The sequence below is a fragment of the Cervus elaphus genome, chromosome 18 (assembly GCF_910594005.1).
Source record: "Cervus elaphus chromosome 18, mCerEla1.1, whole genome shotgun sequence".
NCBI classification, from domain to species: Eukaryota; Metazoa; Chordata; class Mammalia; order Artiodactyla; family Cervidae; genus Cervus; species Cervus elaphus.
The window spans coordinates 26343119-26358562 of record NC_057832.1 but is presented as its reverse complement, the minus strand read 5'-3'; the positions used below and the strand labels follow the sequence as shown (position 1 = coordinate 26358562).

General features: G+C 41.0%; 1 protein-coding gene across 4 annotated transcripts in view; it reads right to left on the bottom strand.

Annotated features, from left to right (window-relative positions):
- NXPH1 (neurexophilin 1) overlaps window positions 1-6485 on the bottom strand; it is a 465780-nt gene extending 459295 nt beyond the window's left edge. The window contains exons 1-2 of one of the 4 annotated variants that reach the window (XM_043872631.1): window positions 6370-6485; window positions 5137-5288 (exon numbers count right to left, since the gene is read on the bottom strand). In XM_043872631.1, coding sequence (XP_043728566.1) covers window positions 5137-5220 — 84 coding nt within the window. In that variant the 5' untranslated portion in view covers window positions 5221-5288; window positions 6370-6485. Of the gene's footprint in view, window positions 1-5136; window positions 5289-6036; window positions 6252-6369 lie in introns of those variants that run through there. The other 3 variants (XM_043872630.1, XM_043872632.1, XM_043872635.1) reach the window with 3 other exon arrangements.
- Between the last annotated feature and the right edge of the window lie 8959 nt (window positions 6486-15444).

The window sequence follows — 15444 nt, the reverse complement described above, 5'->3', positions numbered from 1 at the left end:
AAAACAGGATGGCCAATCTGGAATCCACTGCATTATTCTGCCCTGGATATATTAGTGGTTGGGCTGAGTAGTGGAAATGGCAGAAGTGGTTGAATTCTCAGTATATTTTGAAAGGAAAACCATCAGAATTTGGTGACAGATCAGAAGTGAAATTGTTCCCCTTTCTTGTGTGATTCTTCTTTATATAATACTTATCACTCTCTGACATAGTACACATTTAATGTTCAGCGTTTTATTGACCTTCTCTCACAAATGAGAGCTTCTGAAGGTAAGGAACTTTTTGGTTCATTTTGTCCACTGCTGACCCCCCCCAACTCCTGGTACACAGTAGGCACTTAGTTCACAGTTAACTAAATTAATTCACCTGAAGAATTTTTAAAACTTAATTAAGATATTTACACTTGTCACATTTTCTTCCTTTTATAAATGTAAGTTATTATTATAGGTTTGATCTCACTGTTCCATGATGAGTCACTTACACAGTGAATCCACTTTTAATTGATCTACATTGTTTAGAAAGTGCCACCTAAATTACTTCTACAGTTTGGTAACCCTGTTCTGAGAACTGGTATAAACAAACAGCTCTTGATGTGCTAGACATGGAATTAGGTCACTGCTGAGTTCTAATCAACTTCATTTAATTAGTGTGGATGTCAGTGAGGCATATTCAGAAAGGCAGATGGTGTAACAACCACTCTTGTGTTGAGGTAATGTGCCTGTTTTCTATTTTGAGTGTATGATCTGTTGATGAAGCTGCTTTGATGCAGCCATTTTGATGCCAAGATAACATAATGAGACCAGTCTGAGGGAACACTTTGAAACAAGAACACTGTGACACTACCTAAAAACAAACCATCAGATTTCCACCTTTCATGTTCTACCAAGTGATGAGCTTCATTCTCTCTTTGAGGGAACTGTGGCTGAAGACAAGATGGGGCCAAGAAAGAACTGAGGGATGGGCTGAAGTTAGGCTCTATCTTTAAGGACTCATAGGTTTGCTACATTTGCATATCTTAGAGAGGGACACCAAGGATTCTAAATGGAATTTCTCTCTTTCTTTGACATTCACCTATATCTTGAATGATCTGCACATTGAATAATCACCTGCTTTTATTTAATCTCTTTAGTTTAATAATGGCAGATTGTTCTATTTAGCATATGAGAAGACTGACTGAACTCCTTTGATTTTTTGCAGTGCTTCCTCCTGTCAGGCCAGCCAACCTTGCTTGATTAGATTTCTGTCAGACCCCAGAAATGAGGGGGGCAAGGGAGGGTATCAAGGCAAAGCAGATTTCCTATTCTCAGTCTCAGATGCACAGAAAATCCACAGTCAGATTTCTAATGCTTTTCTTAGGGCTCTCAGTTATATTTTGTAGATAACATATTTTATGCTGTATGTTGTATATAATATATTTTATAAAATGATTTAATAAAAAAGGTATTGACTGAAAAATATCACACTGCAGACCTAGTTAAATAACTTAGGACACTGAAAACACAAAAGAAGCCCTGAAATCTGCAACTATAACAGGTCAAAACAATTCCTTGTACCCTAATCATGTAAAATTTGGAATTTGCTTAATCCCAGCCAAGTGCTTACAGTGGATTTAAGCAGATTAAACAATACCATATATTTACATTAGCCAAAAAGAGTGAAATGGCAATAATTCCACCAATGATAAAGGGCACTTGTAAGACTGTTTTGCAATTTATTCAACAAGTATTTATGGAGCCACCTACTAGATGCCAGGCAGTCTTTTATAACCTGGGGATATAAAGGTAAGCAGGTAAACAAAGTTTGATATCATGGAGATAACTCCAGAGTGTGGGAGACTAGAAAAAAATAAGTCAATACATAAGATAACTGCAGGTTATGGCAAGAGTTAAGGAAAGAACAATAAGGATGCAGGAATAAAGTATGAGAGAGGGAGGGGCGGGGGATACGGTGGTCAGGAAAGGTTTCTCAGAAGAGTCTGGTGAGGAGAGAACTACACTAAGATCTGGAGGAAGCGCATTCTCGGCTTTAGTAAAGCAGGTTTTAAGACCGGAAGACTGGGAGAAAAGGCCGATGTGTCTGGACAGGGAGCAGGGAGCAGAGAGCAGTTTTAAGCGGTCAGTTTGAAGAGAGAAGCAAGAAAACAAGATAATTCAGAACCTTAGAGACTCAAAGTAAAGAAGTCTGGATTTTACTTAAAGTGTAATAAGAAGTAATGGTAGTTTTAGTTATTATATGTTAAAAGCCAAAATACAGCACTGATTATGAACTTGGACTATTCTAAATGCCTTACAAATATGTACTCATTTAATCATTTAACAAGCCTATGAAAGAGTCGCTACTACAGCTGACCCTTGAAGATGCAAGTGCTAGGGGGGCAGACACCCCACACAGTGAAAAATCCCTGTTACTTTACAGTCAGCCCTGCATATCCAAGGTTCCACATCTGCAGATTCAACCACTCATGGGTCATTTATACTGTGTTAGTCACCCAGTCGTATCCAACTCTTTGCAACCCCATGGACTGTATCCTGTCAGGCTCCTCTGTCCATGGGATTCTCCAGGCAAGAATACTGGAGTGGGTAGCCATCCCCTTCTCCAGGGGATCTTCCAACCCACAGATCGAACCCAGGTCTCCTGCATTACAGGCAGATTCTTTATCGTCTGAGCCACCAGGGAAGCCCAAGAATACTGGAGTGGGTGGCCTATCCCTTCTCCAGGGGATCTTCCCAACCCAGGGGTCGACTGGGGTCTCCTGCATTGCAGGTAGATTCTTCACTAGCTGCATGTATACTGTAATAGGTATTTACTGAAAAAAAGCTGCCTGTAAGTGGACCCTCACAGTTCAAACCCATGTTTTTCAAGGGTCAACTGTACTATTCCTATTTTACAAATAAGGAAACAGAGGCCCAGAGACATTTCGTCACATATCATCACACATACTTATATACAACAGAGCCCTGATTATAACTAGGACAACTATCTTATTTTTAAAATTCACTCTGGTTGCAATGTGGAGGACAAAATGTAGGAGGGCAAGAACAGTTCAGGCCTGAGATGACAGGGCTTTAGGCCCAGAAATGACAGTGAAAACTGACAACTGAAGTAAATGCTACAAAGGTAACAAACAAGTTGCTGACGTGGAAAAGGGTAAGGGAATGTGCTTAAACAGGGAGGTCAAGGAAGGCCTTTCTGTGAAAGAAACTTTTGACTTGGGACCTGAAGAAGGACAGAAAAAAGATCATTCCAAAGTCCTAGGATAGGAGAGGTACGTGTAAAAAGACAAGTGCGGACGGGGCTGCATGAATGAGGTTAGAAAGGTGAGTAGAGCTTGAAGCTCAAAGACAGGACTTCACAGTATGCACTGTAATAGGAGGCCCGTACAGGACTCCAAGCAGAAAGATGGCATCATCATATCCTTTCGGGCAGTCAGTGAACAAGTATATACTGACCATGCACCACATGACAGGGACTATTAGGTCCTGGCATATGCATACCCTAGAATACAGGGGGCAGAGAAGGCAATGGCACCCCACTCCAGTACTCTTGCCTGGAAAATCCCATGGACGGAGGTGCCTGGTAGGCTACAGTCCCTGGGGTCGCTAAGAGTCAGACATGACTGGGTGACTTCACTTTCATGCATTGGAGAAGGAAATGGCAACCCACTCCAGTGTTCTTGCCTGAAGAATCCCAGGGATGGGGAATCCTGGTGGGCTGCAGTCTATGGGGTCACACAGAGTCGGACCCGACTGAAGCAACTTAGCAGCAGCAGCAGAATACGGGGGGAGACAAGAGGCCATCCTCTGTGTCAGTGTTGTGTGCTCCAGAATTCATCCAGCACCTCTAAATTATAAAAGAGGGACCTGAATGAGGGGGCGGTATACTTAAAATACACGTGTAAGTCAATCAAATTTACTTTGACTCCTAAATGCTTAAGAAAATAACCTAGTCTGTTTTATCCTCATAGTAGTTCCTGAATTAAGGCTTACAGGCTCAATGCACAAGTGAATAAATGATAGCAAAGTCAACTGCAGCTCTAAATAGTAGGCTATAAATGAATCAAGCATAAAACGGTAAGAGTTCCCAGAGTAAATATTTTCCTACAGTCATTGATAAATAATTCAGATTTTGGCTTGCACCACCTGTCAGTGTTTCTGAGGGAACTAAACTGAATATATACCTGCCTGTGACACCACTTCCTGATTCATAAGTCACAGTGTGAACAAGGATACAGATGGGAGAGAGGCATCCTTCTCCACATTCTCTCTTGTTGAGTCGGCTTTCTTGTCCACAAACATCCCAGAGACTACAAAGAGTAACTAAGGAGGAGTTGCAGAGGAGGAATAGGATGAGGAGGGTTTTCCCCATTCAGGAATTATGGCAGTGTGGGTGTGTGGTGGGCTTCCCAAGTGGAGCGAGTGGCAAAAGAACCCGCCTGCCAGTGCACGAAACTAAGAGACATGGGTTCAATCCCTGGGTCAGGAAGATCCCCTGGAGGAGGGCACGGCAACCCACTCCAGTGTTCTTGCCTAGAGAATCCCACAGACAGAGGAGCCTGATGGGCTACAGTCCATGGGGTCGCAAAGAGTCAGACACAGCTGAGGCAACTTAGCACACACACATGAGTGTGTGGTAAAGACCTCAAACTAGGAAGTCTAGAAGTCTGGGTTAGGTTCCTCACTTTGCCCCTTCCTCAGGTTCCAGGAAAATTGTCTTAGACATACTGAGTCTTAGGTTTCTCATCTTACATCATAGGGGGAAAAAATAGCTATAAATAAATTAATAATGATGATCATTTCAAATAATGCTAAATGCTATGAAAGAAGAAAAAACTGAGCACTATGACAGAGATTGGGAGAAGTGGGAATTCTGAGTCAACGAGATAGTTCGGAAAAGGACTAAGCTGCAGGTGCTGTCACTCTGCACTGAAGGGAATATCAAGATTTTACACATCAGAGGTTATGAATATTAAATGAGGGGGAAAATAGTAAGCATAAGCAAGTGCTCACTCTTCATTAGTCCGTGTGTAGAAAGTAACAGTTGTCTGAGAGGACCAGATATTCAGAGGCAGGGCTGAGACCCTCACCACCATGAAAGGCAAACCAGGAAATAGTGACAAACAAGCAAAAATCAAGACTTACCCTGCTGCATCTGCATTTCAAAGGGACCCCAAATCTAGGCCAGTGGGTTGTCAGCGACACAGGTTCTAAACCAGAGGCTTCCATAGTCAAGGGATGCGCTTTTGTTTCTGAATCCCTCCTGGCTCACACAGAGGTTGACACGAGAATGGGAGCTGAATAGGTGAGAGAATACGTTAACTTATTTTTAAATTTAAGCCTTGAAAAAAAACAAGACAACAGATCCCAAATGGAGTCACTTATGTTAAACCTCACATCACCAAACCAAAAGGTAACTTATTTACAATTTTGGCTCTCCCAGAAATGGAGTCTAAACCCAGTTAATCAGGAATCCCCTATCAAACTAGGGTCCGTCGGCACTAATCAACCTGACAGACCCCTACTACCCCATAAAGGAAAGTGACCTTCCAGTGACCAACCCCAACAGTTTTACTGCTTAATATAACGTCCTCGGTACTGCGCTCTTCTGCTTAGATAAGTCTCATTTTGTATAGATCCTAGGTGGTGGTGTTTTAGTCACCAAGTCGTGTCCTGACTCTTTGCAACTCCATGGACTGTAGCCTGCCAGGTTCCTCAGTCCATGGAATTCTCCAGACAATAATGCTGGAGTGGGTTGCCATACCCTTCTCAGGAGATCTTCTCCCCCAGGAATCGAACCCAGGTCTCCCACATTCCAGACATTCTGTACCATTGAGCCACCAGAGAAGTCCATGGATCTTCGGAGCTCCTTTCTAACTGCTGGATGGAATAGTGCCTGATTCCAATTGATTTTGGCTCAAAAAAAAACCCCTCGGAAGTTTTAACGTGCCTCAGCTGATCTTTTAACGGCCCTGACTTCAGCAGAGGGCACCTGAGGAGACTCCTGAGAACCCCGTGAAGCAACAGGCGAGCGGGTGTCTGTACCTGAGACCCCCTCGTTCTCACTGCTCTCTTGCAGGTAGGGAGTGAGTCCCTCCCCCTAGCTCAGCAACTTTCCTGTCGCGTGTCGTGAGTTTTCGAACTTTTCCTGAGGGGCTCTTTTTCTCGCTTTGGGGCCGGAAACCAGCTGGAGTCCAACCGGTTCCGACTTGGAAGCTGGACCGGGTCCGGGGCCAGCCTGGGTCCGACTGGGAAACCAGACCGGGTTCCCATCCACCTTCAGCCGGACCGCGTCCAGTTCGAGGCCTCACCGAAACTGAGTTTTGCTTCAAGGCTGAGCAAGCAAGTTAACCTTATTGGAAAATAACCTTGAATTACCGTGACTGCAGCGAAGAACTTTTCACCTGGATAACTTCTGTGTTTCCCGGATGCCCTGGAGGAGAAGGGCCTCCGCAAAGCACTCGCCATAATGGGCAGAGCGAAAATTCTTTTTCCTCCTCCTCAGTTTCTCATGACCAGGGTTAGAGCCTCCGGGACACCCTAGTGGCCGTGGCAGATCCTGCACTCAGAATCCTGGGAGAATTCTTACCAAAGTCAGCTCTTCAGATCTGTCTCTGTGGTGCTAGGTTAAGAAAGGAAGGTAAAATTTCACGTTGCCTCTTCCTTCCCAAATGCAGATTGGGGGGGGGGGGGGGGGGTAGGGGATTAAGAATTACATTTCGAATTGGGAATTGTGAACTTGCTTTTGGGTACTTTTTGTTGATCTTTTCTCTCTCAGAGACGAGATCATTGCCTTTTCATTCTTTCTTTCCTTCCTTTTTTAAAAATTTGGCTGCCTCGGGTCTTAACTGCAACATGGGAGCTCTAGTTCCCTGACCAGGGAGGAAACCCCGCCCCCTATAGTGGAAGCAGAGCCTTAGCCATTGGGTCACCAGGGAAGTCCCTGTTGCCTTTTGCCTTCTTGTTTGCCTTGACTTTGTGTCCTGAGAACTAGATTTGGCAACTATCAGGTGGCAGGGGCCCCAAAATATGGGCAGACAAAAATGCAGGATTCTGGGGTCCTGCAGAGTGTTGCCAGCTCTCGGAGGAGTTGTCTTTGGTCGGGACTGCCTCTGGCTCTTGGGACGGTAGTATCTTCTGCATCCTCTTTGGAGCTTTCCACATAACTTTGTGGTAAAGAATCTGTCTGTCAAAGCAGGAGATGCCAGAGACTCAGTTTTGATCCCTGGGTTGGAAAGATCCCCTGGAGAAGGGAATGGTAACCCGCTCCAGTATTCTTGCCTGGAAAATCCCATGGACGGAGGAACCTGGTGTGCTACAGGTTCATGGGGTCACAAAGAGTCAGACACAATGAAGCACACTTCCTTTCCTTTGGAAGGCCTTTTGCATCCAGGAGGTTGTTGCATACTGCCAGGAATAGTTACTATTTGTCCTTGAGGAAACCTGATTTTTGCTCAGATAAACTCTTAAAATTTTTAATGTGCCTCAGTTTATCTTTTAACAGCCTGCACTGCAAGCAATTGCATGGCAGCAACATAGTCAGATTCAGAGAGGTGGCTCAGAGTCAGAAGTTCGAGCATTTTTAATAGCATTTAAAAGAAAAAATTATCAAATTTGTCACTAAAATAAAAAAAAGTTGTTCATTCACCTGCTTAATTATAACTTTTTAAACTCATACTATCAACAATAAATCAGAGGGACCAAACCTGAACAGAAAGACTTCCAACTGCACCTTAAAACAGCATCAAATGAAAAAGGAGGCCATTTTAAACAACCAGCTTTCCCAAGCCCTGAGGAAGCTGGAAGGCTGTTAAAACCGTTATTAGCATATCTAGCCACCAGATGTCACCATTGGTTTTACCAAATATACTCTACCTAGCTCTAGGCTAATTCATAAATTCATACCATTTTGGACCCCAGAGACAAATGGCATTTCACCTGGACAGCTGATGAAACTGAGACTCCGGTTAGTTCCTAGTATTTACAGAGAAATTATTTTTTAGGATTCAGTCTTGCATCTTCAAATTCCCTTCCTAGTGCTTTCTGTTCCATGTATTTTTATTTAAAAAAAATTGAAACCAATATAATGATGCCCTTTACGCTAGTAAACTACACCTAAGAAGAATTAAATCAAAACAGTTGTCTGTGTCATGGGGCTCAGATCCAGGTAATAGTTTTCACTTACTTTTTCCCTTTTTAAAATGCCACACTCTTGGGTATTGCTAGTTGAAACACACCTTCACAAAGGAAAAAGGAAGAAGCTGCCAATCAAAGTCCAATTAAAATGTATTCATTTTAGGCAGGTGATGTTTAAATAGGATTCCATAGAAGATAGTTCATATTTATGAACCTTACAAATGACTTTTTCACTATATATGTGAACCTAGAATTACTTTATTCCTTAGTTTCTCTATTTTTGATAAGTATAAAGGAGATTAAATGTTAACATCTCTTGTTGCTAATCCTTTAGCTTCTTTCTGTGGAATAGCAAGTACTTCCATTTACACAAATCTATTTTCTCTCCAACAAGACTCCTTCTGCATCCTCACCCTTGTTCAAATATCCCAAACAAGCAACTTTTTACATTTCTATCTCCTCCTTCCCATTCTCGCCACTTCTACTGCCTTGTAGGGAGAAACATCTAATAGATTTTCATTTCCTAAAGACACCACAAAGATACCCTGGAAGTTCCTCACTACATAGAAACCATCATTATTGCTTTTCCCCCTAAAAATAGAGCCAGGAAACAATACATGACAGAGCAAGGACCAAAGGGGAAAGCAAAGAAATGTGTGCAATGGAGATTTTATGAAAGAAAATTCCAAGAATTTACTCTTGGTTTTTTCTTATTAAATCACATTATTCTGGCATTGTGGTTTTATAGCTCTATGATTTTTTTATTTTTAATTGATGTATAGTTGATTTACAATATCATGTTTATTCAGGTATACACAAAATGATTCAGTTATACATATTTTTTCAGATTATTTTGCATTAAGGCAATTATAAGATATTGAATATAATTCCCTGTGTTATGTAGTAAATCCTGTTGCTTATCTATTTTATGTATAGCAGTTTGTATCTTTTAATCCCATACTCTTAATTTATACCTCCCACCCCACCCTCACTTTCCCTTTTGGTAACCAAAAGTTTGTTTCCTATGTCTGTGAATTTGCTTCTGTTTTTTATATACATTCCTTTGTATTATTTTTAGATTCTACAGATAAGTGATAGTATATAATATTTGTCTTTCTCTGTATGACTTACTTCACTTGGTATATTATCTAGGCCCACCTATGTTGTTGCAAATGGCATTATTATATTCTTTTTTATAATTGGGTTTCCCTGGTGGCTCAGACGGTAGAGTGTCTGCCAGCAATATAGGCGACCTGGGTTCAGTCCCTGGGTTGGGAATATCCTCTGGAGGAGGGCATTATAACATTAATTTTATAATTAATGTTCCGTTATATGTATATATCTTCATAAAGATATTTATATCTTCATCTTCATAAATGAGTTTGTTGACGGGTACTTGGATTGTTTCCATGTCTTGGCTATTGTAAATGGTGCTGTTGTGAACATTAGGATACATGTGTCTTTTCAAATTAGAGGGTATCTTTTGGGGGTATATACACAGGAGTGAGATTACTGGATCATGTGGTAGCTGTGGTTTTAGTTTTTTAAGATAACTCCATACTGTTTTCCAGTAGGTGCACCAGTTTACACCCCACCAACAGTGTAGGAGAGTTCCCTTTCCTCTATACCCTCTCCAGCATTTATCGTTTATAGATTTTTTGATGATATATAGTTCCATGATTGCTTTTCTTTTAATTGGCAAACAAAATTACAGTCACTATTCAAACAAAATAACAAGGAATTGTGTGAGCTGCAATGAACAAAAATGCATAGTTGATTTATCTAAATCCTAGAAGTAATATTCAATGAGTTTGAGTAAAACTTGCTGCTAAAAACAGGACATTAAAGGTAATTTAAATATATTCAGTGCAGTCATTTATTCCAGTTTCATACACATTAAGTAGGTTTTTATCTCTAAGGTGCCATCAACGGACCTCTCAGACATTCAAAATACCAGCTTTACATCATTAACACATTTCTGGTCAATGAGTTGGGTAATGTAGAACTTATGAAAATATATATTGCCATTCTCTTTCAAATGAGCTGCATATTACATCTATTAACATAGCTCTATTGGTCTAATTTCCTTATTTTCAGTAGCGTACAGTTTAGAAATACAAATTGACAAATGAGAGCCAAATGAGGAAAGGGGTCTTACACAAAAGATCATAAATTATAAAGCTTCAACAAGGAATATCCTAGATAATTTCCATGATGTAAAAGTGTTAAATAGTATGCATTTAGGTTTTTCTTTTTTTAAAGAAAATCTTATGTTGTTTTAACCATTTTATTTCAGCAAATCTGTTGGTGGTAGATAATTTGACCTTTTTTTATTTTTTTTTCATTTATTTTTATTAGTTGGAGGTTAATTACTTTACAATATTGTAGTGGCTTTTGCCATACATTGACATGAATCAGCCATAGATTTACATGTGTTCCCCATCCTGAACCCCCCTCCCACCTCCCTCCGCATCCCATCCCTCTGGGTCATCCCAGTGCGCCAGCTCTGAGCACGTGTCTCATGCATCCAACCTGGGCTGGTGATCTGTTTCACACTTGATAATATACATGTTTTGATGCTGTTCTCTCGGATCATCCCACCCTTGCCTTCTCCCATAGAGCCCAAAAGTCTGTTCTATACATCTGTGTCTCATTTTCTGTCTTGCATACAGGGTTATCGTTACTATCTTCCTAAATTCCATATATATGCATTAGTATACTGTATTGATGTTTATCTTTCTGGCTTACTTCACTCTGTATAATGGGCTCCAGTTTTATCCATCTCATTAGAACTGATTCAAATGCATTCTCTTTAATGGCTGAGTAATATTCCATTGTGTATATGTACCATAGCCATTTCCTACTCCAGGGGATCTCCCTGATCCAGGGATCAAACCCAAGTCTTCCACATCTCCTGCATTGGCAGGCAGATTCTTTACCACTGAGCGACCTGAGAAGCCCTACTGGGGCAGGAAAGATGAAAATAAAGATGATTTGATGATTTGCTGTTATGATATCATGAGTCTTGCACCAGATACATTATATATTTTAAATATACATCTTATATTTATTTATTTGTTCTTGTTTAATCACTATGTCATGTCCAACTCTTTGCAACCCCATGGGCTACAGCCTGCCAGGCTCCTCTGTCCATGGGATTCTCCAGGCAAGAATACTGGAGTGGGTTACCATTTTCTCCTCCAGGGGATCTTCCTGACCCAGAGATCGAACCTGTGTCTCATGCATTGACAGGCAGATTTTTTACCACTGAGCCACCAGGGAAGCCCAATATATATTTATATATTATAAATATATACTATATAGTGTATATAATAATTATACCTAATAAATATTGTATACATTTTTTAGGGCAAATGTTTCACAAATTCTCATGAATTGAAGGACAATAATGCCCTCGATTTTCCATCTGTGCTATTCAAAATGTGGTCCATGAACCAGCAGCATCTGTATCATCAGAGAGTTTTATAGAAATGAAAAATCTCAAACCTCATCCCAGACCTGTTGAATCAGAACCTGGATTTTAACAAGATCCCCAGGGGACTCAGATGCATATTAAAGTTAGAGAAGTGTTCCCTTGTACCACCTAGTTGTCCATAAGAAAATCTTTGTGAGATTTTAATATCTAGTAATTGTGACATAACCAGTCCATTGAAGCTCGTCATAAAGGACTCACAATAACATCACATATTTTACAGCACTTCGGCATTGTCAAGGCTCAGCTTATCTCTGTTCTACTCACAATTAACTGGTTAATTTTTAATCCGGTTTAGGTTTTTCACCTGTGCACTTTATGCACATGCAACTGGTCAGACAAGTGACAAGAAAGCCTATTTCTAGCACCTGGTGTTCCCAGGCCACCTTCTAATATGAAAGAAAGATTAGATAGTTCAGCGTCTGTTATTGGGTAATATACACTTATTAGCTTATCTCTGCAATTTAGCCACAGAGCTTCCAGATTCTGTGGGTAATACAGCTTTCCAGATTTTCATAGCCTCAGGAAAACTTGCCTGGGTGGCCTTATCAGCAGAAATGAAGACAGATTACCTCCTTTGGCTCTTACCGCTCCTTCAGATCCGCCTCTGTCACTAACTGGGAAGCCCGCAGCTACGATCAAGAGGCAAATTACCATCTGAGTTTTAGTGGGTGCATTCAAGGACAGACCATACAAACATAGGTTTTGGGAGAGCCAAATAAGATGCAGCATAGTACCAGAGAGGTACTGATGCTGGGAAAGATTGAAGGCAATAGGGGAAGCGGGGCAGGAGAGGATCAGGTGGTTAGATAACATCACCGACTCAATAGGCATGAATTTGAGCAAACTCCAGGAGTAGGGGAGGACAGGGAAGCCTGGTGTGCCGCAGTCCACAGGATTGCAAAACGTCAGACACAACTTAGCAACTGAACAGCAACACCCACCAGAGAAGTACTCAAGGCCCATGCCAGCTGTGAGCTGCATGGGCTCACAGAACCTGGAGGATAACAAATCAGTATTTATTGAATGAACACATAAACCATAGATTAATATTCAATAAATGAATTCACCTGGAATTCGTATCTTTTAGGCTATTTTGTGTTTCTAAATTCTCATAGTTCCCTGATGAATGAAATCTCACACAATATTTCTTTTTTCATTCCTTCTCATGCCTGACCTCACGTTATAGCTGTGGGGATTCCATTTGTTTCAGGAGAATAATATCATAATCCAGTAAGGCCATCATCACATGATCACTAGCTATGGTGTTGAAAGTTTAATCTGGGGCCCACCACTTGTAGGCGGTATAATCTTGCATAGTGACCTAACTTTCAGAGCTTCTCTGTCCTTTCTTGTAAAACAAGACTTGTCTATAGATTATTTTGTGATTTAAAGGGATAACGTCTGTGGACATTTGTAGCATGGGTAGGTGGCAAGTCCTCAATAACTTATTGTACATTTCTCATTACCTCGCCCCTACCCTAGATACGTTGTTCTGACTTTGCTTAAATCTTATCCATGTCCTTACTAGATTCAACTTCTGAGGGTAATTTAAATTGTCTACTTTTATAAATTGTTCTTAGAGGCAGAGCATAGAATTAGCTTTATTTTAGTACTTTCCAGTCCATTTGTTCATTCATTCATACATTCTTTCAAATGATCATTTTCTGAGTCCTTAGCAAGCATCAGGGCTTCCCTGCTAGCTCAGAAGGTAAAGGATCAGCCTGCGATGCAGGAAACTGGTGATCAATCCCTGGGTAGGGAAGATCCCCTGGAGAAGGGAATGGCTATCCACTCCAGTATTCTTGCCTGGAGAATTCCATGAACAGATGAGCCTAGCGTGCTACAATCCATGGAGTCTCTTGGACAAGACTGAGCCACTAACACTTTCACAATTTTAGCAAGCATCAAATATAGCCCCAATATATCCAACTAGAAAGAAGCCTCATTAAAAGAAAATTCTATAATGAGTGCAATTACTATCATCAGAATGCTTGCTGCTTGTTCTGCTCTGAACCTTAGTCTACATGCATAGAACTTCATCTACTCATGATGCCAAAGGGGAAATGGATCAATAGCAAATATCTCAGCATTAGATACATCAGAGTTTCCCTGATGACTCAGACGGTAAAGAATCTGCGATGCAGGAGACCTGGGTTCAATTCCTGGGTGGGGAAGAGCCCTTGGAGAAGGGAGTGGGAACCCACTCCAGTATTCTTGCCTGGAAAATCCCATGGACAGAGGAGCCTGGTGGGCTACAGTCCATAGGTCACAGAGTCAGACATGACTGAGTTAATTTCAGATATGTGAAAATTCTAATAGACAGGTCTCTTCACAATAAAACAGACATATACATCAGGTTATCTTTATGTCCAATATTTTTTTCATTTTATTTCCTAGAGAAAAGCTCAAATACTAGACTGATTCAGAATGGGACACCTGTCAGCATCTTTAAACTCCATCTGGTGAGAAGTGGCCTTCCTAAATACAGTCTGAATTCCTCAGGTGCCATGATTCTTCCTGAGCAACACCATTAAGCACCATACTCAGTAAGCAAGCACAGGACATTTTGTTGAATCCTGCTCATATTAGGTACTTTTACATTCACAAGCGCTACAAATTCTTCAAAGTCACACGCATCAAACTAAGAAAACTAATACCAACAGTCTGTAGGAGCTAGAACACTATTTCAGGTATCGGATTAGAAACAAGGATGATTTAGCCTCGGTTGCAAGTGACTTTATAACTTGTATCTTCTGAGGAGCGAAAAAACTAACTCAAGAAAAAAAAATGTAACCTATAAATTTTGTAGGATGTTTTCAACAATAGAAGCAGATATTGCAAGTGAAAAATAAATCTCAGAAAGAAGGTACACTTTGAAAGATAAAATATTAAGTCCTGGAAAAACCAGTGACTACAAAGATGAATAAACCTAGTTTAGACAGCAGTTGGGAACTTCAAGGAGAAGATGAAATTTCCCAATAGTAGAGCAATTGGCAAGAGATCCAGCTGAACAGAAGGTGACGAGACCATCAGTAAGAGGCAGGAGAAGAGTCCGGGGCTTCTCTTGTACCATGCCAAATCTCTGCTGTTGTTTAGCCGCTAAGTCGTGTCTGACTCTTCCGGGACACCATGGACTGTAGCCTCCCAGGTGCCAATGTCCATGGGATTTCCCAGGTATGAAAACTGGATTGGGTTGCCATTTCCTTCTCCAGGGGAGCTTCCCAGCCCAAGGATTGAACCCACGTTTCCTGCACTGGTAGGTGATTTCTTTATTACTGAGCTACGAGGGAAGACCGTGCCACATTGGTAGGTATTAGGAAATGAGCACAATGAAACAGACTCTCAAATGTTTAAGTAGTGTTCACAGCTGTACCTCACCCTGTTCAGCTGGCAGTGGGCTTTCAAGTGTCTCCAACGAGCTACGCACACCTCAAATCTAGCATAAATAAGGCTTCGTCCTTGCTCAGGATTCAGAGAAATCACCTTGCTTGCCAGTGTTCTGCCTGGATCAGAGTAGGTGTTCTGTAAACATCTGCTCAGTGAGGCTGAACTGAACTAGAATTTTGTTTGGATGTTCCTGTATCCCAAGATTTTGAAATGAATTGTGACCTTATAATGTGTGTGTATGTTTGTTCTAATAGAAATTAAACTGACAAAATAGACTTTATTAAATGCGCCCAATAAAAGAAGCTCTGTAAAAACATTTTAGTTGCTCTATAAGGTACCTTTGCTCTAACAATCCTGGCTGAGCAGAACTGGCTAAGAGCCAACTCTTAATTAAGTCATTTGAGCAAACTGTCCCTTTTAAATTTATTTTCCAT